At 44.6% G+C, this 24,205-nt stretch overlaps 1 protein-coding gene across 2 annotated transcripts; it reads right to left on the minus strand.

Moving 5' to 3' along the window:
- GANAB (glucosidase II alpha subunit) lies at positions 1–21,449 on the minus strand. 2 transcript variants are annotated; one of them, XM_083165383.1, is made up of 25 exons: positions 21,303–21,449; positions 17,462–17,560; positions 16,513–16,621; positions 15,660–15,787; positions 15,337–15,516; positions 15,024–15,089; positions 13,488–13,581; positions 13,192–13,255; positions 11,456–11,552; positions 11,017–11,197; positions 10,772–10,925; positions 8,741–8,976; positions 8,088–8,214; positions 5,938–6,017; positions 5,694–5,837; positions 5,206–5,302; positions 5,017–5,118; positions 4,671–4,914; positions 3,835–3,899; positions 2,804–2,880; positions 2,415–2,489; positions 2,128–2,241; positions 1,892–2,001; positions 1,661–1,761; positions 1–882 (listed from the first exon to the last, which is right to left on the minus strand). In XM_083165383.1, the coding sequence occupies exons 1-25, from the start codon at positions 21,323–21,325 to the stop codon at positions 773–775; spliced, it is 2,877 nt and encodes a 958-aa protein (XP_083021509.1). In that variant the 5' UTR covers positions 21,326–21,449; the 3' UTR covers positions 1–772. The 2 variants fall into 2 exon arrangements, with proteins under 2 accessions (XP_083021509.1, XP_083021510.1); XM_083165384.1 differs by lacking the exon at positions 15,024–15,089 and having other exon boundaries at positions 21,303–21,448.
- Positions 21,450–24,205: the final 2,756 nt, after the last annotated feature.

A 24,205-nucleotide genomic window follows, 5' to 3' on the forward strand; every position in this document is an offset into this window, starting at 1 on the left:
TTATTTTATATTTTTTATTTCTCATCTTATCAAAACTTTTCCAAATCATATCAATTAAGGATCCACTTCCCCAAAAAGAGGCATAATAGAAAATTGGTACTTCATTACATTACCTCCCTTCCAAAACTTCCACCATCTGCCTGAAAGGGGTAAGGTTGTAGACGGAAACCTCCCCCAATGGCAGCTACGCAGGGTTGTCACATTAGTGGGCTGGCCCTGTACCTTGTCAGATACAGGTAGAGTAAACAAGGGCAGGGGTGACGGGGAGTTGTCGGTCAAATGTATCTTTTATTAAAATACATTTCTGATTTTAATAAGAGATAGGAGACATTCTAAGATGGCTTCAGCTCACATGTCAAGTTGATCACCCCTTCATCTCACGCGTTACAGATATGGATTTAGGTAAATGTTAAGGAGACATGGTGGAAAGGCAGGTAAGGGTTGGACCTAAGGAACATATTGCAAAAACTGACCTAGTCAGGAGGAGGGGGTGCAGAATCTCAGCATATTTGGGACAGACAGTACATGATCCATCATCTATATACACACAGACAACAGTAAGTGCAGGAGGGCAGTACCCATAAACAGTCAGATATATATACACACACACACACACTCGCACAGACACACAGACTCATCTCTACACTTCCCCATGATCACTTTATTCTTAGATTTGGTCCATGAACAGAGTCCACCCTACAGTATCTCAAATCTTGGGATCCACTGCCCTTTCCACCACACCCTTCCCAGCCAGACTTGGTGCGTCATGAGGTTATCGCAGGGACATTGTGAAATCTGAAGCAATATTCACTCCTGGTTTCCGTACAGTAATCACTGACATGTGAGCATCGTAATCAAAGTCCAACGGGGTTTCTGAGCCACCTAAGGAGAAAATGGAACAAAAATATAATCTATGTATACAAGTGGAACGCATGTTCTACTGCTCCTGGGACACTGTAGGCTGCCATTATGTGATAATATACACTGGGATTATCTATAGCTAATATTGCATGTGGGTCATAGGCCGAACCTCAGGAGGCAGGCAGGCAGGCAATGAACAGGAGTCCAAAAACAAGAATAGTGGTGGGACGTCACCAAACCAAGCCAAATAGCCCACCGCAGTACTTCCATAATGGTGAGATACCTTCATGTCAACTGTTCATTGATTGTATCCAGGATTAAAGTGTATCAATCCAAGTACAGTCCATTTGATACAAAAATATTTTTTCTGTTTATTGTGCATCTATTTTATGCTTAAATAAATTTTGTCTTTTCACATTAAGCATTGTGAACGTCATTTAAGAGGCGCCACACTATTCATTGTTGTTGCATAAATGAACAGGAGTCCATCAATAGGAAAGGTGAATATCGTGGCCCCTTAATCAAACCCAGAGTAGTAATGGAGAACAGAAGCAAAATAAACTATGGAAAGGTATATGAGAGAGTGTACAAATGCTACCTCGCCAGCCTTTCTGGATCACAATGTGCTGTGTACACCTCATTTACTAATAGCTGCTACAATGTAACTGGTTAGATAAGAGAAGCGCTCAGTCTAGCAGGGATTTGACAGTAGCCGGACACGCAGAACCAGACACATACAGAAATAATGATCCACCACCCCTGCTCCATCTCTAAATATTTCTAGCAGTCGAGAGCTTACCTGGCTGGCGAAGGGTTACACTATTCGGTTTAGTAGCTCCAATTATCACGACTCTCTCCAGCCAGCTGTGTGTCTCATATTTTCCACGGGGATCTAGGGAACTGAAAATTCATTTCATATTAATACTAAAAAAGGTAACATTACTCCAGTGGTTTCCTCCCTGGGATGACTATAGTATCGATTGGTTATATAACGAACCCCCCCCCCCCCCCTATATTTCGCTACCCTCACCTTGATACGAGCTGTCCTTGGCTGTAGCTGAATTTTCGATACAAAAACTCATTTTGCTGGTAGTTGAAGGTGTGGCCATCGTCCAAATACAGATCACCTTGTGCTTCACCCTACAGAGACAGACATTTCCAAAAGTGAAAAAAAAAGCCCAAGATGGTGTGAGCTTGGACAGAACACGACAGAAGTTACTGCTGAGCAGCATAGGCCAGATACAGTGACAAATGGCAAATGCTAACCTGCAGGTCCAGTGCCACATATAAAGTAAATGGATCATCCTGCATACAATCTGATGAACGTCTGGGGCGATTCTTGCGAGGGATTATAGATCCCCCGAGCTGATATACTGGTATCTGGAAAGAAAGTGGTGACCATTACAAAGCAGGCGCTATAGAAAGGTCTCACAGAATACCAATGACAAAACCAGTACAGGAGTTATAAAAAAAAAAAAAAAAATAAGTTATATGTATAAGAAAAACAGAGCTGACACCATAGAAAGGGGGAGGGTTGATTTCTTTATACTCACCGATTTGATAGTAACTGGAAGGTAGAACTTTTGTGGAGACTCGTACTTCTGATAACTGTGTACATCATACCAGACCTGCCAAAGCAATTAGAGAACAAAAAGTATAAAATACCACTATATAGGTGTGACAAAAAGTGACCAATATTACTGGTGTTCTGCCATGTGGCATCCACTCTGGACAAGCATGCTGGAACAAGGTCAAACGTGATGACCAGAACAGACTTAGGGCAGAGTAAGGTCAAAGCAAAGTCACTGCTAGACTACAACTGGGCAGGTAGTACCCAGGTTCCGCATCTATGTGCACCCCCTACAGCAGAACACTGCTTGGTATGGTCACACTGATGGAGTTATTTAGAGGGGGGCGGAGAATATAGAAACCATCAACTTACCTTTCCAGTCCCCGGTAGATAGATCTGAACTCCTTGGGCACTAGCCTCTGTCACGGGATGCACTAAAAGCGCTGAGCCTACACAAGAGGGATGGATACATACAAAAGGATTACTACATGAATATAGACATATAAATGTATCTGAAGCCACAGCAGTCAGCATAAATATTCAAAAGAAGGACAAGTGACTGAGTGCAGATCTATATACGCTGGATCTGCTGCTGTTTTTTTAAGGGAGTACTCCACGCCTAAAATCAAAGGACCAACAATACAGCTGTCTGCTCCAACCATATTGCTGCATACCCACTGCCCACACCAGTCCCATGGAGGAACCCAGAAGTGCTGCTTATTTTGGAAAAGTACCAGCAGCCGGGTCACCACGGTATAGACCAGGGCTGGGCAAAACTGGCCCTCCAGATGTTGATGAACTACACATCCCAGCATGCCTTGCATCAGTTTCAGCATGGCCACATAGCAAAACTAATGCAAAGCATCCTGGGATGTGTAGTTCATCAACATCTGGAGGGCCGGTGTTGCCCAGCCCTGGTATAGACGGAGGACATTACTACAGCGGAAGCAAGGCTGGCGAGCTGAGGCTCAAACTAACGCACCACTCTGCACTTTATCCCCATTTATATCTGACTGGCTAATATTGGTAACTAACATTTATTAATCTTTGTTGGCATGCAAGCATTATTCAAGTTAACCCTCTAACAGCTGTGAGAGCTTGTTGACCTGCTTCTAAAAAAAACTGGATTTACTAACGCACATTTCCAATGCCCACTTACCATATTACCAGAAAGTGGATTTATATATATTTTTTAGAGAATTTTGTATCTTTTAATCAATGTTGTGTATTTGTTGTACATTTCTTTAAATTGCACTGGCCTGTTATTGCTGTTATTGTCTATCCCACTAAGTAAAAATTAATTTTAATATTTATCTCCGGATTGGCGCTGTTCTTTTTTAGCATAAATATTCCACCGTTTACAACATAGAGGCATATAATGTAACTGAACACAAATCACTTACCCAACATGTACTGATCGTCAATAGTAAATGTGGAAACATCTGAAGGAAATTCAACCCAGAGAGGCCTAGAAAAACAGAACATAAACTTACATATCACAGACAGGCTGCCCTGGTTCCCAGGGATAGAAGACTGTCTGGTGTATGTGAGGTGAGGAAGGAAATGGCTGCAGTGTACATATATCTCTGCAGCAGGCTGGGGGAACACTGGACCATGGGACTACAGATTGGGGTTGGAGTGGTTACCCAATTTAAATGGAAGCTTCAAGAGTAAGCTCCTCCTCCAGCAACCCCAGAATTCCAGTAAATCCTTAAAGAGAGTCCAGAAAGGTGTACCAGAAACCAAGTGAAATGGTTATATCAAACAAACCAATAGGAAAATGTTTGGCAAGAGAGAGACGGTACACATGCAGCGATATGTGCCAAGCGATTTTTCTTAAGCAAAAAAAAAGCAGGTAGTAGTTCAGGAGGACGTAGATCGCAATCGCTCATTCTGTACACAGAGCAACTTGTAGTCACTTGCTAAGCAATTTGACTAGATTTTGACTGCATGCACGGACTTAACTTTCCCTCCTCGTCCCACATGCACCACAAGGACCACCACATGCACTTTCTGAAGAGGCTACTGGAACCCCTTTATCCCAACTGGCCGCAAATGAAGGATGGGACCAGCTCTGCTTTACATTTTATAAGAATTTCTCCATTACCCAAGATGGAGGACACCGGTAACAGGTTTTTGAATATCTTCCCTTACCAGCTTATCACCACCTAAACCCTTTTTCTTCTCTCTAGAAGAACCTTCATTCATTCCCAATTCCTATACAAATCAAATAACTCACCTTAAAACAGGCTCTGCATCCTGATTTGCTTTGTAGAAAAGGGTGTACCAGTAGGGAAGAAGAGCATATCTCTGTAACAGTGCCTCACGTATAATATCAGTGTTGGCTTCTCCGTGCAACCATGGTTCACGTCTCGGTGTATCCAAGTGAGCGTGAGCACGGAAGAAAGGCTGATATGCTCCAGCTTGATACCAGCGAACAAGCAATTCAGGTTCTGGGGATTTAAAGAACCCTCCAACATCGGCTGTATTATAATAAAAAAATAAATATCAGAGAAATACAATACAAAGAAACCTCAACCACCACGAGAAACCAAACACACAAGGAATGATCAGTCTCTACAAACCTCCACAGAATGAAATGCCAACTACAGCCAGACTCAAGCACATAGGGATGGATATTTTCAAGTGATCCCACTCTGCAGCGTTATCGCCTGTCCACACAGCACCTGAATATAAGAATAATGCAGTGCAGCATTTAGTAACCTACGGCCCATCTAGAAGATTTCCTCCACAGCTATCATAGGCATGCTTACCATAGCGCTGTGACCCTGCAAAGAAAGCTCGAGTTAAGACAAATGGTCTCTCCTTTCCACCAGAGCGATTAATCAAACCCTCAGCAGTGGCTTGATGCTAGAAGAAGAAAAACAAAAAGTTAATATAAAAAAAAAAAAAACTATATGCAGTTTTGTTTTGGATTAATAGCTATCTTTTTCAGGATTAGATTAACAGAGATTCCGTGCAGAGCTTTGGAGCCTAGTCAAACTCAGACTAGTACATTAAAGAATTTTATATTAGTAACAAAATTTTAGAAAAACTACCCCCATGTAAATCAGGCCAACTATACTCAGAACATAACATTATATTTAAAAGCTAGAGTTTTTTTTTTTCCTCTGGTTAACCCAACTTAATTGTTCTCTGGAGAACATCACCACATTATCTGCATAGTGAGGAAACAGTCAGAATAAACAAATACCAGCAGACACTGGTATCATACTACTAAATGATTAGTCTTCATACTCACCACATAAAGCCCATACAAATTATGTACATCCCGATGCTCCCAGCCACCCCAATGAACAGCATCTTTGTGCATGGTCACCTCAGGTCCATTAAACACCGAAGGTTCATTCATGTCATTCCAAACAAACATATTATCCATAGAACCCTAAATAAGAAAACCAAAACGAAAGTAGACCTATAAATATCCAGAAAACTGATTCATTTAGAAAGACAAGAAATAAATGCGCTAATGTTCAATATTTTACCTCATAGTGGTCATACGCAAACATACTGGACCACCAAGCCCGCATTTCTGGATTTGTGAAGTCAGGATAGGCAGCAGAGCCTGTAACAAAAAGAATACTAGTCAGTAATTCTAAAACTAAAAAACACAACAAGGGGAATATAACCCCCCCCCCCAAAAAAAAAAACACACACACACACACAGAGTAGTCTCTCCTTTGTCGCTTGAAGATCTGCCACATCTCCTCTTTGTAATTCATAATACAATTCTGAATAACCAACCTACTGAAGCTATTTCCAAAACTTCCCTACAAATCGTCTTATTGACAATTCCTAGTGTTCATTCTATGTTTGCTTTACAGGGCACCATGCCCTGCCCGTTTTATTTTTTTTTTCCTTCTAAAGCCACCTTGCCCTTTGAGAGATATATACAAAGTGCCAGCGCTGGCTGAATAATTGTTCAGACGGTAATCCGAATAAAATCATTTTTTTAACTCTAATAATAGCAAAATGTAAAACACAATAAAATCTAACTTAGACAATGTACAACAAAATACATAAAAATGAAAATAAAGGATGGGGGAATTGTCACAAGGGTGACATATAGTGGTATGTAGCAGGATTTAAAAGTCAAATGTCATAAAACATCCATGATAGGAACTAATATTACTGACTGGGAAATCGCTCCACTGATGAAATTGGATTAGGGATTGTAGGTGTGTACCCTCCAGTTGTAGATGGGTAGATGATTGTAGCAATGATGGGCTCTTGTATGCAAAGAGCTTGGTAGAATCCTGATGGCAACCACTCTTTGAACTGGAAAGTCTCTTAGGGACCTGGCTTGGTGTCCCAGCAGCTCTGTTTGAAACTTTAAACCCAGAATTTGGCGGTGGTGCTCTATTATTTTCAGGGATCAAGGATGACCATCAGTGAGAGCAAAAGGGTCCAGTGTGATGCTCAACGCGTTTCCCCGGATCAGTAAAATTCCGGCTTCCTCATTCGCTCCCGAGGAAGTTAAATTCTGGATTTAAAGTTTCAAACAGAGCTGCTGGGACACCAAGCCAGGTCCCTAAGAGACTTTCCAGTTCAAAGAGTGGTTGCCATCAGGATTCTACCAAGCTCTTTGCATACAAAGAGGGGCGGGAAGCACTGCTGGATTTAAAAAGACTGGGCGGACGCTCTCAGCCAATCAACGTCCAGCCAGTCTTCTCAAAATGCTTTCAAATTCTCCCGCCCCGCTGCCCATCAAAATAGCACTGTAAGCGCTCAGCTGCCGCTGCGGGATTCCCGCAGTCTGGACCCCACCACACACCAGAAAATGCAAGGACTAGCCCAATGTGAAAGGGGCCAACCCGGGAATGTCCCTGCATTTTCTGGTGTGAAAGGGGTATTATTGAACTGCCCCCTAAAACTTCAACACTGCGTGAACAAGCCTCTCAAGACCATCAGCAATTATTTCCAGCAAGTTTTTGGAACCTAAAAGTGCGTGTTTTCCAGATCTCTTCACAGAGTCACATACGAAATAATTAGCTTCAGCTGTGGCTCGTCAGTGTGTAACTAGTTGACCTGGCGGTTTGGGATCATTGGGTAGACAGCAGGAAGGATGACAAGCATTAGGTCGACATGGTTTTTTTTTTTCGACATGGACACTTGAAACGTAGCATCGCCTCACATGGCTCACTGCGCTCGCCATGCTTTGGGCTACGCTCAGCACACTATTTTATTCTCCCACCATGCCCTAGTGGGTGGTAGGGAATGAAATACCACCTGTCGGCACATGTCGGCTCAAAAAATATGTGAAAAACCCCATGTCGACCTAATGCTTGTGTTGACCTAATGACCCTGCCGACCTTCTCGCATGCCGACCTAATGCTTGTAGACCTAGTGACCGTATCCCAACCTGGCAGCCATGAGCTGTTTTGGGCTCCTGAGTTTGACAACCATGGTCCTACGTAATCTTGGTTTAAGAACTTTAAAAAGGTTGATACAACAGCAGCTGTCACCCCATATTCCAAGCAGTGTTTATTAAAGCAAGTGCACCAGAATCTTTATAGGAGTACTCAATATTTGTAGTATTGCCAGTGACACACACGCACACACACACACACACACAGTTCTTTCCCACATGCAATGTCACCTGAAGAATGCTACAGATCTCATACTAAAAGCCTACCTGGCCAGCACCAGCCTTCATAGTCACTTCCATCTTTTGTTTTAACATAGAAGTTACGAGACCGTATTTCATTGTTAATCCGGTAACCGCTGTCTACCTTTATGTGCGGGTCAACGATAGCCACCATCTGCAGTAACAGCATAAATAAAAGCCATCAGAACGTAAAAGTCCTACAATGTGTAATGTCTCCAGGACAGAAATCAGGGAAGATACTTTGTCCTAGCCTTAAGGGCCCCATCCACTAGTGCAATATGGCCACTGTTTATGCGATTCCCATGCACCTAGCATTGCAGTCACTGATCAGACGGGCTGCCAGGTATATTTTCAAAACCCGGAACGCTAGCTAGGATACTTTGCTCTAGAGGATGGGGGGCCTTTACATTGATATACAGATGGAGCCTTCTTCAGCTAGCCTTCTCTGGAGAGCCATGGCTCACCAAGGCTTATTATCATCTATTGTTCTCAGCTGCAACACAATACATAGAACACCACAGTAGGGGATTAGCAGAGGATTAAGTCTGACAGCTCTGGCTCACTTAATCCTATTAAAGGGTGAGATGAGGATGGCTCCATCCGTAGCCCTCAGGAAGACAGGGTTAGAAGAAAGTGCAGAGACAATTACATCTGTAGCAGAACAGCGCAGGGTAGCTCACCTTCCGTCTTTTCTCTTTTAGCCCACTCAGCATATTTTTTGGAGTGGGGAACTTGTGAGGATCCCAGGTGAAATATCTCTTTCCATCAGCATGCTCAATATCTAGCCAGATAACATCGTATGGCAGATCGTGCTCATCAAACCCGTTATCCACATTACGCACATCCTCTTCATCATTGTAGTTCCAACGGCACTGGTGGTATCCCAGCGAGAAGTAGGGTGGTAAGGCCTGCGTCCCTGTACAATTATACAACAGGTTTACCACAGAACACAATGAGGAAGGCTTAAAGCAAGGAAAGTAGGGTTTTGCCCCCCACCAATATGAAGTTATAGGGGTATATGCAATGCCGGAGGCAAGCTGTGACAGCGAGCCATGTCAGTATTCAACTGATGGCCCTGTATATGCTGATTCACCCTCGCTCCATTTTTGGAGCGAGGAAAAAATAAAAATAAAATAAAAATTATAATAATAATAATAATAATAATAATAGGCGTACGTGGCCACAGAAACAGTGAGACTCACGACTAAATGCAGCGGGCTCCTTGCATTAGCCGTGAGCCTCGCTGCTTGGGGGTATCCTTGTTATCGGACAGCGAGGTTTCCCCAGAGCATTGAATACAGTGAGTGGCCAGCACAGGGGTTAAACAGAGAGGATCGCTTGTTTTCTGCGATCCCCGCCATTTAACCCCCTCACCGGCAGCATTGAATACAGGCCATACACTTGTCAAAGTGTAGAGGAGATAAGGAGAGACTATGCCTGGGGTAATTCTCCCCCATATCTAATTTGGGGTGTAATTCTCCTCTAGCCCCAATATTAAAAACACTCTTCTTCCCCATTATGCACTGGTAGAGTAAGAGGATGGGCACATTTTCAAACACACAAAGGGTGGAACAAGTGGTAGTGTAGAAAAAGAACACCAAGCCAGACTCATCCCGGTGGGAGATTGGAACAACATCCGGGACAATTCATTAGATGTACCCTTTATGTAGGGGAGCAAAAGCTTTATATTACCGGTTTCTCAGAACCTCTGTGGAACACTCCACTTTGCGGTCAGCCCTGGCACAATGGCTGCAGCATTTTCCTTATTTAATCAATAACGACCTTCTTAAAGTGTTACGGTATTCCAGCTACCTTTTTCACCAGCAAAATTTAATATTAATATTTACTACAGATCCTATATCCCTCGCTGAAGGGGCTTTCTTATGGTTACCCTAGAGAATCATGATTGTCCCAAATGTACTGAAGCTTCAGCAGACTTGTATCCCTGCCTTTGGTTTTGAGCCGCCTTTAAGAGATTGTGGGTGAGCCTACAGCATTTCACTAGGGACCACTTAAGTTAATTATGCCCCACTTACTCCAGAACGGGCATATTTAACCGCCCCAAGATTAGAATTACCAGGGATGCTAGAAATTTGTTACTACCAGTATCGACAGCTGCCTGCAAAGCCATTCTGCAATTTTGGATACAAAATACTTTCCCAATTCTTGTAAAGTTCAATGAAGCTCTTATTTTTCATATGGATTAAATGGAAGCAGCTCTTCAAAAAGAAATCCGCACAAAAAAATGCTACATTTCCTATGTGACATTTATACATTGGTGTGTGAATAAGTGAGCGTTTATATACAAGGCATTAGTGGCCTACATAAATTAAAAATCAAATCCTGTGCAGTCAGTCATTGCCTGGCGTGTCCTGTAGATACTGGGGGGGGGGGGGGGGGTCAATCCAATTCATCCTGATAAACTTGCAGGGGAGAATCATCGTGAAAGCACTTTAGGTGGCCAGGATTCAAACAAAAGTGTCTGCTGCCCCACAGGACGTAGCGCACTTGTGCACAGTGGGGATTATTTCAAGGGTGGCACCTGAATTCCCACTGTGTCAATGGCACATTGCACGCCACGAGTGGTGTTTTGCTGCAAAAAATAGTGTCGCTACACTACACCCCACCTCAGCGTGGCATACTCTTGTCAGGTGTCTTGATGTGTATGAAGACATATGAAAGGCAAAGTACCTAGATATGTAGACAAGTACCTGTGAGGCTGGCATACTGCTGAAATACATCACTCGGAGAAGGTCCCAGTAGAAGGAATACATCTATTATCCCGCTCTCAGACATCCAGCGCACATCTGTCTGTGGCGTCTCTCCACCTCCCTGCATGTACTGTAACATCTTTCCAAAGAGTGTCTGGGTCAGAGTTAGAGAAGACAATGATTACAGCCGCGGTCAGTATTTCTCATCTGTCCTGCATTACACCTTGCAGAAACAGGTTGCTCACCTTGCCAGCTGTGTTGGAGCTGATATCTACCCAAGTTTCCGCAGCATTCAGCCAGAAAATGCCTAAAGTGCGGTGAATGTTGTGAGCTAGCAGCAGAGGAACAGAACCATACAAAGCCATGGTGTTATATAGCTCGTACTGAAATACATCCAAGTTATAAAGCCTGTATGGATCGGTGTTCCTGAAAGGTAAAAAATAAAAAATAAAGTGTTATTAACCAGTTACAACACACACCATTGTAATAGATGAGCGAGCAATGAAAGAGTTGGTAAGATGTGGCCAATGGCTACGGAAAGACCAGACTGATTAGCATAAAATCTTATTGAGTGGGTTTTTTTTTTTGGAACTCCAGAAAAAAACCTCAAAGATTTAAAGTAATATGCAGCTATGTACTCTCTTTATGTGAGAGGGGGAAGGGGTAGCGCTAGTACAATCTTACTCTGTTGTCCGAAGTCTGAGGCTTTCTGCATGTTCTGGGATCCCATAAACATGTTCCACTCCCGGGAGTGAGAAATCTAGACCAACTGAAGAAGGACCTGCAGGGGGCAGAACAGTGTAGGAATAGATTTACAGAGTTCAAGTAGCAATTCTTACAGAATACCAGCATAGATGAACATTCAATGACAAACAAGCGCTAGAGGGCATGTACAAAGTTGTTTTTTTAATAGTTTTAAATAAAAAGCAAGGAAGGGGATCATAAGAGGATGTCCCACCATTCCTCATATTTGTAGTGATTCCCAAGAAGAATCTGAGAAATTATTTTGCCATTTCTGGAGGTAAAAAATGGAGAATTTAATACAGAATAAGGAAGAACATTAGGTATTTTATCAACAATTTTTGCCAGTCTTCTGGCTGCATTGTAACCAAATTGGGGTCCTTATTGTTCTTGGGATGTACATGGAAAAAAATAAATAAAATAAAAAAACACACCAAATATCCCTACAGCAAGGAGAAGGTCTTAAGGCCCCCATACATGCTGCAATAGCAGTGTGCGATGTGCTCCCGCGAGCATCGCATAGTACAAAAAGTATGTGCTGCTCATACTTTTTATACTGCCCGCGGATCACATCACATGTGAAACGCATGCGATACAGCCAATAATGCATTGCAACGCCTTTAGTGACCATGCTGCAGAGGCTCCTCCCCCCCTTTTACCTTGCCTGCTCTCAGGATTTTGCTGGTAAGCAAAAAGTTTCTTCTAGGAATCTAGGTGGGCACTTGTACCAAAGGACATCCCAAAGCGGTCCCTCCATTGACAGGACTGCTCCTGAGCTGCGCCAACAACCATGATTGGCTTAGGCATCAGGTAGCAAAACCACAATTTAATTGAGAGGACCACGTAGCCTCCCTGCAAAGCTTCTCTACAGTAGCCCCCCGGTGTTCCACTCGTGGGACCAACTGCCTGAAGAAAGGGCCCTTACCAAAGCCAGTACTGGCTTTCCAGCAAACAGGGGTCTGTACCCAAAAGGGCAAAGTATGCTTAGAGGCTAGCCAAACACATATGTAAACATCAGGAGGGGGGGGGGGCATCCTATCACTGTACCACGCCCACACATGGTGCGATATGCACACAGTGAGCATTATTGTACTAGATTGCATCTAGTCCAAATCGCATACGAGACACTAGAACAGCATGCGATTAAAACTATTTGCGATCTAGTACAAAAAGCACTGTCTGCGCATACTTTCTGCTTCGCTATATGCGGAAGTGCACATCGCATATAGAAACATGGTGCAATTTTTAACTACATGCGATGAGTTTTGAACTAAAAAAATTCAAAGCGAGAATATTGGATTATTAACGCCATACTGATGACATTGTGCTTTACAGTAGTAGGAATCTCAGCATATAGTTCTCCATCTGAAACTATGTAGCTCAGAACATACAGTGCATTGTTAAGATTTATATAGTGCTAGTCCTATTATGCACAGCTTTACAGAGAATATGAATTTATCATCTGCTCCAGTACCTTGCAGGCTACAGTCTACATGCAAAATAAACCAGTGTTTCTGGACTGTGTGTGTGTGTGTGGGGGGGGGGGGGGGGGAACCACTGCTCCAATTCCTTGCCTAATGTTTAACATAAACCCAATACTATCTACTATGTACAACTGTCATCTTACTGAGAAAATACAAGTACATCTATAATATATCTTAATATATAAATATTCTTACCATTCGGTTTGCTGTCTGTATGAGTCTTATAAGTTTCTTCCCACATTCCTGGTTCATCTTCTTCCTGAATGAGAATAGGAATCTGATGAAATATTCTAAAAATGACACATTAACTACTCACATGCAAGCGTGTTCAGTATTATTCCTCCCCATGTATTCCTTTATGATCACCTCTATGAAGTAGACTAATGGTCACGGAATGCATGCGTTTTATGCAATACAGTATATGCAGATCTTCTCTCCTACTCAAAGCATGACATTTACTTCAGTCTGCATCCACAGTCCCCTTTGCTCACCTTCTTGATTTCTTCCTCCTTGGCTTCCTCTTCCTCTGGACTCTCTGTGTTCTCACTATCAGCTTCAGAGGGAACATCAGTCTTCTCCGAGTCACTACAAGCCGAACAAAGACGAGGGGTGAGGAGTGACGCTTCCAGGAAGGATGGGATAGATAGGAGCAGAGGCAAGGGGAGAGAGGAGGGAGAGGATTAGAATATGAAAGGGGGCATGTGATGAAGGGGGGGGGGGGTATAGCATCTACAACTACAAAATAACTGATGTGTGAATGGGAGTAGATCAGAGCTGGCCAAACCAGTCCACGTTTTCCAATTGACCTAGCTGGTGCACAGCTGTAGTCATTAGTCACATTTTCAAACATGCTGCATTCATTCCTAGAGGTTGCCTGAGACACATGGTCTGTTGGTAGATCTTGAGGACAGGTTTGGCCACCCCTGGTGTAGATTAACAGTTGTTGAGATCTCTGTGACCTATACCAATATGAGTCAATTTAGTATAACAATCTGTACAACCCATAGTCTGTTTGCTAACACCACAGTATGTCAAGTATCCCATTGGGTCACGTCAGTTTCACCTTACAACAGGGCTCGACAAATCCCTGGCGCCAGGTCGCCACGGCGTCCAGAATTTCCTCCCTGGTGACCAGATCCTGTGAGGGGTGTGCAAGGTTCGCAAATACGCGCTTGGGAAGTGTGTTGCAGATATCTTGATCTGCAGCATGGCAGAGCCAGACAGACACGCTGTGCCCTGCTGACAGAGCTCTCCTCCCTGGGGCACCCGCTACTGCCACCAGAGCTCTCATCCCCGGGGCCTGCTGCCGGGAGCTGTCCTGCTCCATGGACCACCCGCTGCTGCTGTCTGAGCTCTCCTCCCCAGCATGGATCACCCACTTCTGCTCCCCGGTGCAGAGACCTGCCTTCTCTGCCCACCCTCCCCCACCACCTTACCCCTGGCATAGAATGTAATTCCTTGGCAATGAGCAGGTTAACCCCCATAGCAACAAGAATTTACCCCTGTCAGAGCATGTTAACCACTGGCATCAAGCATGAAACCAATATCAACGAGCATTTAGGTACGCTGAACTTATGTGGCATAATATGTAATTATGGCATGTGGTATTATACAGCATGTGGCATATTGTGTAATAAGCATTACAATGTTTGGTATAAATGTGTAATGGGCATTATGGCGTGTGTAAATTTTTGGTGCGCACTGTCCTTATTGTTAGTGTAACTGGCTCCTACATTTTCATCCTGGTTCCTAGATTTTAAAAGACATTTGTCGAGCCCTGCCTTATAAACCCTTAGCTTTTCTTTTCTGTCAAAACACAATGGACACACACACACACACCTCATAACTGTTCCAGTCACAATGTCATCCACAACAGGTTACAATAATAGGACAAATAGGTTAAAGGATAAATTGGTGTAGAGGATCAGATTTAGTAACTTGTCATTCTGCTATTCCTATAGGTCATTATGCATGTCTGTCATTGTGTGTGGGAGGTGTCAGCATATGCAAGCGATATCAATGATTACCTAGAGAAAAGAGTCTTCACTTTATGCCACATGTTACCGACAGCACTACTAACTTTAGCCGAGAGACTGGGAGGTGATGGGGCAGAGTAGGAGAGGGCAGAGACAAAAGGGAGGGGCATAGAGCAAAAAGCAAAAAAGAAAGAAAAACACATTTCAGTTTCAATCCCAGGAAAAACAACCATAAGTTCCCTCATTAAGTTACTCCACAATAATTATCTGGCTGCACCCTCTTAATGCCGCATGTGATCCCGTTAATTGTTGCCCAATCACTATTGATCTCTCTCACCATTACCAGATGCCCCATACTACTCACGTGTCTTTCCGCTCTCTCAGGTGTTCAAAGTGAAGCAGTCCTCGTGAGTTCACACTCAGCACCAAGTCCCGCCCAGAGAGAATATCCAGGCGAAAAGGAGATCCAGTCACTAAAAGCTTGTGCCCTTCATCTCCCAAGGAGAGCTCCAGAGTATTGTCATCCTGGCCAGTCACCTGCAGGCTGTAACAAAGCTCACACATGAATACACACTGCATGTGTATAATATGCTTAGAAACGTTAATCACTAAATTGGCAAAACATCCAACCCCCCCTTCCCCCCCCCCCCCCATCCCCATATTGTAGCAATGCAAGGTCTCACATACTTCTCAGGGGTGGGTGTCCCAACCAGAACATCGGGAACTTGAAAGCGTGGTTTTAGAGGCTTGAGCTCATTAATCTTTATGCGCGTCATGTTCCCATGCAGTCCAAAGACCTCCAGCAAAAGAGATACCTATAAGAATAGAAGGACAATTTTATTACTGCAACCAACACATTCACCCTTCTGATTTTTGTATACAGTCTAACCAACCCTTTTATACCAAAATCCCGGATCCAACCTGGTATTTGGAACACTCTTCCAAGCCAGGTCACATCCGGGATTTGCTTCGTTTACACTGCGGTGCCGACCCTTGGAGAGGACATCATCTCCAAGTTACGGGGGACCGGCCATGCTGGGGGCAAGCCCAGCACCAAGGTAAGCTGTTGGGCTGCCCCCAGCCCCCTCCACGAGTTGAATGGATGCTGCACAAAGGCATCCATTCACCTCCTCCCTGCCTCCACTGCTGTCAGCACAGTACAGCAGCGGAGGCTGCGTGCGCCGCCCCCCTGCCCAACCTCCATACTGACCGCAGGATGCTGCGGTCCAGAAGTTGGGCTTCCCAATTGCTGTAAAAGGGAGCTGGGTCGGATAACCCAGGATAGACGTTTACACTGCCCAGTACCCAGGTCCTGCACATATTGCACCCTGGTCAGGACCTGGGTAGAAGTCCTGTGTAAATGGATTAACCCCTTTCACACCGCCGCTGACCCCGGTTCATGAGGGAAAACCCAGGTGGTGTAAAAGGGGGCCAAGTCTCACTTTTTTACTTGAGGTCACCTGACACTACGAACTATTAATGCCCCTTGCAGGCATTTTTACTTTTCCTTAGTCCCCTGTTACTTATGGTTTCAACGCACCTGGGTCTTGTCATTGATGAGCTGTACCTCCAGTTTGTCACCAGTCAGCTTTGCACTCCCCAGCAACGCCCGATACAGAGAGGAGCCTGGCTCGAGTTTGCGCTGACGCCTAAGAGTAATTAGATAGATTTACTGCGCTCTAGCATGTGGCAAAACAAATGTGGTTGTCTATATGTGCAATCTGATCTAACCACCACACCTCAGGAATGGGGATAAACAGTTCTATGTGGTTCTATTTCATCCTACGTTACACATTTTTCACAATGTTATAGGGAGAACCCCTAAAGCCATCTAGAATTTATACTCAATGCATCACATTTTATTTTCACATTAGGGTATCATTCAAGCACTACAGAATTCACATTTCCCACCTCCACGAAAGGTGAACTTTACATTGTGAATGGTTTCAAAGTAGAATCCTATTGTCTAGAGTTCCCACAGCATTGCTGCAACCTGTTACCACAGCATTGCTGGAACATGCAAATAGGCTGCAGCAGGAGGTAGACTATGGCCACAGATCTGACACTGGTAGCAGGCTGGGAGATAAGTATATATATTCCAATTGACCTACCAGTATATTTTTAGATTGTGGGAGGAAACCGGAGTACCCGGAGTAAACCCATGCAAACACGGGGAGAATATACAAATTGAACCCATGACCTCAGCGCTGTGAGGCAGTACAATGCTCTTTTGGACAACGTTTTCAAGATAAGTTCAGTTGTGGGATTTGAATATGCTAATTGAGGAGAATGGAAGATAACAGGTTCAATTCTTAAAATATATTGTTCTCCCTTCAACGCGTAAATGTATGAAGATAAGGTGGCAGCTTTTACATAAAAGCCAAAAACATTACAGGCTGAAGCACAGGTTTCTTTTTACTTGTATATGTGGGTACAATAATGTTTTACATACATTTATCAAAAATCAACTTAATAGTTTAGGTACTGACTTGCAGAATGAGCTCTGTTCACATGTCTTGAAGTTGCTCCTATCAACACTCAGGGCAGGAGTAAGACAGACCGAGAACAGGAAAATAAGCCCTAGGAACCTACACAAGAAAAAAGATTAATGTGATTGTACAGAGTTCCAGGCAACAGAACCAACCATGGTGGAAAATAAAAACATCACAGACCAAAAGGATTGCAGCTTTTGATACATATTGCACATGATTTATAATACTCCCTATTATAGCTCAGTATCAGCAGTGGATATAAATACAGACAAAGAACAAAAGGAGGGGCAGGAAACATATTAAAAGCATTGCAACAAAGGTGGATGTCACTAAACAAACAATGCAGCAAGGTACAGCTTATGAATACAAATGGACTGTAACGAATACCCCTTTCACACTGCATTTACTGGTTACAAATAACTGGTTCTTGCGAACGGGTAGAGTCCTACAAGGTTCAGAGCCGTTTTTTATGCAGTGTGAACGGCTCTGAACCGGTATATGGGACTCAGGCTGCAGTGAGCACTGAGCTGGCTATCAGCGCAGTGAATATTTAATAAGTGGGAGTCACTCATTAAATATGCGCATATGTAATGGTTGGCTCATTACATATGCACTGCGCTGTCTTATAGCAACTGTCTGTCCTGCTTTCACCCTGCAAACCTGTTTGAGACACGGTGTTTATGTGCGGTGTGAAAGGGGTTTAGTGGCTCAGACCCGTTTTAAATACCGTTTCAAAATACCGGGTCTTAAACGTTTAGGCAATGTGAAAGCAGTATCAAGAACTGACTACAAGAGTCTTGATGGTAGCTTGTATATTGTAACCTAAAAAGTTAAACTTCATACAGTTTATTGAACAAGTGACTAATTTTAGGTTGACTGAGTCCTCAACAAAGGAGTGTTCTTGCTGCCCAAACACAAAGAACTACAAACGTATGTGCTGGTTTCCAACAATGAAGGGTGCTGCCATCTTTTAAGGTGCATTTTGCTACTGACATGGTTTGGGTTCAGTCCTTTCCCAACAAAAACCAAAGGTCCGACCTGGGTGATTGAACACTGCAGTTATCGTATTGCGAATGAGGCTTTAAGCAGTATCACAGTGACTGGACCAGGAATTGTGGCGTATTGTCCATTTCCAAGGGCAAGTGACTAAAAGGACCTTAGTGCGGCCAGGATAGGATGACCTGGGTAACCAGGTTCGACCCTGGTAGCTACCAGGGTAACTAGACACAGGTTATTTTCAGAGGGGCTTTTGTACCAAACGTTGGCACCGCAATAACCAATGTTATTTGTTTGGTGTTATTGGGTATTAGAAGGCAACGTCACTAGCAATTGCTATTTACTGTTGCATCATTTGTTTCCTCAATGAGAGCAGTGTGTTCCAGGATGCCAATCAATGATCTCTACGACATGATACTTAGGCTTGCACAAAGTTTTGGTAAGCAGAACACGAAGGTTTCCCCATGTCCTTCTCAACAGGCATAACCGAAGCAAATCAAGTGTACCTGGGATATTCTGGACCACCACCGGAGACAGTCTTTGCACAAACCAAGTGTTTTATTAATACAGGATACATATATAGCACTCCAAAACCACAACTGCTCAGGTTACTGCTTATTTATGCTGCTCCTATCCAGTTACATCACTGTACAGTCCAAATATATCCTCATTTATTTTCCTGATCACAGGAATTATAAAGTGCAATGAAATTTGCTGCACTAGAGAGATAGATAGATATATACTGCTAATTAACAAATAGGAAGTAATGGAATGAGGCCGCCCAAGCAATCAGATCCATTCTGTACATACAGAAGTCAGGCGGTGTTGTTGGTGCTACCTATAGAACTTCTCTCGGTACTTCCTCATCTTTGCGGCCACAGCTTACACTACGTAACCTTCTTAGTGTAACCTGCACCACCCTGGGTCCACGCCACCATCTATTACCTATAGTAAAGTTATGGCGAGTGAAGTAAGACACTGAGGGGAAGATTTATGAACTGTCGTAGAGGGACATATGCGATATCCCCATGCGTTAAAGCAGGGGACAGCGCTTCCCCTTATCTATGACCCCTGCGATGCGGGACCCACGGCAACGGCGATATGGGGCATGTGTCACATTGGAGCAGGTATTATTTAAATAGTACCTTTAATGTATGAACCGCCAATGTGCATGCCCGTATCACCATCTTGATGTGGCACTGCGATTCTCCTGCCTACTAATACCCGGTGGGGCTTGCTGGTCTTCGATGTCCTGAAGTTAAAACAGCGCATGCGCCAGGTATACATTTCCCAGTATTGATGCAGATATTTCCCGGCCCATGCGCAGTTTTAATTTGAAGATGCTGAAGCCCAGCAGAGTGTTTGAAGGCTGGAGACACAGCACACAGCTGTTATGGGAGGACGCTTATCCCCGTCGGGTGGGGATAACGCACTCCCATAACGTAGTTAAAAGTTGATACATTTAGGCAATGTGCGGGGCCGACTTCACCGCGGTAAAGTGGTTAAGCGGAACGGGGCTGGTAAGTATACTTATGGGAACAATAATAAATCTACCCCTCAGCCTGAAGCGTGGTGAGCCTGCGAGCTAACAATGGTGCTATACTGAAAGCGGCTAACATAACTGGCGTAAGCGGTGGCCGCAAAGATGAGGCAGTACCCTTCAATTTAATCATAGCTTCTATAAAGGCCAGCAGACTGCCATTTTCAGGACTTTAAACCTGTGGCTGCAAGGTCCCATCACTGACATTATCTGCTACACCTGAACACTGTACAAGGATACACAGCTAAGTGTGGCTATTAACATTGGTGTTCGTTACAGTATAAAAAAAGGTAGACAATGTCTGTGTCGACCACTAGTGGTCAACAGTGACACCTTGAAATGGTCAACATTGACAAAATATCAACACAAGCTTATGGTTGACAGACATGGTCAACATGAATAAGGTTGACATGAATTTTTTCGCATATTTGGTGTATACGTCAGCATGGACGCCATATAAATGTACAGATGTGCTCATCATGCTTCAGTCATACGGCCAGAAGCACTAAGCTTTAAAAGTGATAAATTGGAGAGTGATAAACAGCCAGCCAATCAGCTCCTCTATGACAATTTTCAAACACAGTCTGTGACATGGCAGGTAGGAGCTGATTGGCTATCACTCTCCATTTTACCACTTTGGAGCTTAGTGCATCTGGCCCACAGTGCCTTGCCGTACTCAGCACACCTTTATATTCCCACTTGGATAGGAAATTATGAAAACCACGCTTTAAAAAAAAAAAAAGTGTCAACCTTTTTACCATGTTGACCATAAGCATGTGTGAATCTTTTGTCAATGTCAGCATTGTATATGTCAACCATTTCAAGGTGTCAACCTAGTCACTGTCAACATTTACTGATCATATACACAGTTCCACACAGTATATAATTGCTTAGACCAAAGGCAATAACTGGGATGATCAAGTGGTCCCCATGGACCACTGTACAGTAAAGGTGTTACTATGTAAGGGAGCATGAACAGGGCTGCAGGGAGGGATGAGGGACAACAGAGCACTACTGTGGACTTTCCCCATTCCCTGAGCAATGCACAGGGCTCGGTACCCACCCGCTGGCCATGCTTTATATGCACATACATGCCAGCAGTGCTCTCGAGGGTAGCGTGCCCTGAGGACGGAGAACACGTCGGTTCCGGCTGAATGAACGTTTAAGCCGGCCACATCATAGCGGGAGACTGTCCCCATCCAGGTAGTAGTGTGTATACACAGACGCTGCCCCATCTCTCCTGCATGCGGCGGTACGTGCATATTATACGTATCTATGTCTAAACACCGAGCCCGCTCTCACCTCCTCCTCGCCTCCAACGCCATCTTGGATCGGCTCTAACCTTCGACCCCCCCTCCCGGTAGCCGGCTGTCTGACACAGGCCACGCCCCATCCGCGTGTGTCACCGCGCTTTCTCTCGCGCTCTCCGGGACACGACAACTCGTCTCATTGGGCAGCGAGTGTCAGGCCACGCCCACCACATGAAAATCGTGTTTGACGCCATGCGCTCTCTGCTGCAGCGTTAGTGAGAGAGACAAATCCGAGGCTGTGATTGGATAAGAAGCTGAGGGGCGGGGAATCCTCTCCTCTCCTGAGCGTGAGTGCGCCGGGATGCGATTGCTGTTGTTTGTGTATCCGGCACATCGATGGAATTATCGGTAATACCGATGTTTTAACATTGGCTAATGGCTACAAAACAGTATGGTCATGCCCATTGGTTCTGTGATGAATGTAAATGGATGTTGTTTTTTTGTTCTTTAATAAATTGGCAACCGAAGCATATAATAAAACTCTAAACAATGATAAACTTTGCTGCGCACACAGGAGCGGCTACAACATACCCTCTATTAAGTACAAAATGCTCTGTCACGGGTTGCCAATAATAATACTTATAAATTCAATAGGTGTACTGTAATGTATATATTGAGTAATAAAATATTAAAGGTTGTATACTTATAAAATCCAAAGAAAATCCAAAGAAGAGCAACAAAGCTTATTAAGGGAATGGAGAATTTAAGCTACGAGAAAAGATTAAGCAGTTTGGGACTATTTACACTAGAGAAGAGACGTTTAAGGGGGGACATGCTCAACATGTATAAATATATTAGGGGCCAATATAAGGAAATGTGAAACACCCTTTTTTCTGCTAGAAAGGAATTTAGGACGAGTTTAGATTAGAAGAAAAAAGATTTTGTTCTTCTAGAAGGAAAAATTTCTTTACAGATCCGGCGGACAGGGGCTACACTGAACTGGGATGCGCGTGCGTCTCACACAGGGGTGCCGAGAGAGGGGGGGAGCAGGTACAATTTGCCCGGGCCCGGGCCTGTCAGGGGGGCCCTGGTCTGGACACACAGGTTTTTTTTTATTTGGTGGCAAGTACCCCCAACATGACCTATTCCATTAGGTACAAAATACTCTGTTCCTGGACTTCCCTGCCAGTGGTAGTTACAGAGGTTGGACTCCAGCACAGTCCAATATTCAAATAGGGGGTCACATCAACTGCCAGTGAGTCCAGGACAGTGATGCTTGGGGTGGCAGTATATACTGTATGACCCCCCCTTTTTGAATATTGGACTGTGCTGCAGGCTCACATCTGTAAGGGAAGTCCAGGAACAGAGCATTTTGTAACTAATGGAATGGGCCATGTTGGAGGGTATGTGTAAATCCTTTGCAAAGAGCATGTAACCCCTGGCAGAGCATGTTAAACCCTGGCAGAGCATGTAAATCAGGGCAGACAGGTTAACCCCTGGCAGAGCATGTTAACCCCTTAATATGCAATGAGCATTACGGTGTGTGGCATAGCGTGTAATGAGCATTATGTCATGTGGTATAATATGTAATGGGTGTGTGACGTGTAATAGGCATTACAGTGTAAATTTTTGTACGTGTATCCACCTTGGAAGCAGTGGGGTAACAACGGGTCCGCAGAGTGTGCGGGAGCTCCGTCCGTGGGGACCCCAGGAAGTTGTTGTACCGGGGCCCAGGATTTCTCTTGGCTGCCCTGGTCTCACACGCACGTGCGTCTCAGTCTCTCGGCGTGGACGCTGCATGTCCCTGCCCATCTCCGCTTCAGGGAGATGGGTAGGGTTAGGGGGGCGCTCGGGGCGGCTAGGGTTACCTGTATTGACGGGCGGCGACGGCGGGGGGGACCGGAGGCAGGATCCGTTGCCAGGGGGCGTGCGAGCGTCTCATGCGCGCGCGCCCCCTGGCAGGGCTGGCGTGATGGCGGTGCTGGTGTTAGAAGCGCCAGCACTGCAAAGATGACACCAGTCCCATCTGTATGTTTAAAATAAGGTTGGATAAACATTTATTGGTTAAAAACATCCATGGGTACGAATAAGTAACATAATCTGTCTTTAAAATATCAGAACATACTATATAACAAGGGATAAACGGTACTTGTTTCCTAGCACGGCCACACCGATTTCCATCGGGGTGGTCGTGTCGGAAAAATCGCGTCGGTCGCATCGCATACGACCAAATCGCATGCGATGCGACCGACGCGATTTTTTAATTGAATCAAATGTGAATAGGGTCCCTGGGACCCGATTTTACATTAGATTCAATGTAAAATATTCCCTACACCCCCAATTTGACACCCTCAATGCCACCCCACGATTGACGCGAACCCGAAGCGTGGTGAGCGGCGGCGGTGCGCGTCCTCCGACCTTTTCATTCCCCTACTATCCACGTCGGCTTGGAGTTGAGAATATAAAGTGTGGCGAGCGCAGCGAGCCACCGAGCCCGAAGCGTGGCGAGCGGACGCGTATGACTTCACAGGTATACGCGTCCCCTCGCGGGGCTTGCTGCGCTCGCCACACTTTATATTCTCAACTCCACGCCGACGTGGATAGTAGGGGAATGAAAAGGTCGGAGGACGCGCACCGACGCCCCTTGCGGGCTCGCTGCGCTCGCCACGCTTCGGGTTCGCGTCAATCGTGGGGTGACGACGGGGCCATATACAATGTGAAATGGGTCATATTGGCCCATTTCACATTGTTTCCTATCTCATCTTGTGCCATTATAATGGCACAAGACCGACGCGATGCTTCCGATTTCAATGTTAAAAATTATTTTAACATTGAAGCCTATGGGAAAATCGCGGGCAACGCGTCAGTCGCGTCGGGGGCAATGTTAATGGCCGCGACCGACGCGATGCCTGCGATTTAGCCTTTGACGGCAAAATGGACCTGATTTCAAAGGAA

This window comes from Crinia signifera, chromosome 11, assembly GCF_055691185.1.
Source record: "Crinia signifera chromosome 11, ASM5569118v1, whole genome shotgun sequence".
Classification (NCBI taxonomy): Eukaryota; Metazoa; Chordata; class Amphibia; order Anura; family Myobatrachidae; genus Crinia; species Crinia signifera.

What these genes read in the sequence shown, in the direction of transcription:
- GANAB (XM_083165383.1), bottom strand. Translation starts at nt 21,325, where the DNA reads ATGGCGTTGGAGGCGAGGAGGAG. An exon ending in GAACAGAGCTCATTCTGCAA is followed by an intron (nt 16,622 to 17,461) that starts GTCAGTACCTAA and finishes AATTACTCTTAG; the next exon opens with GCGTCAGCGCAAACTCGAGC. An exon ending in ATGTGGCACTGGACCTGCAG is followed by an intron (nt 2,002 to 2,127) that starts GTTAGCATTTGC and finishes CTGTCTCTGTAG; the next exon opens with GGTGAAGCACAAGGTGATCT.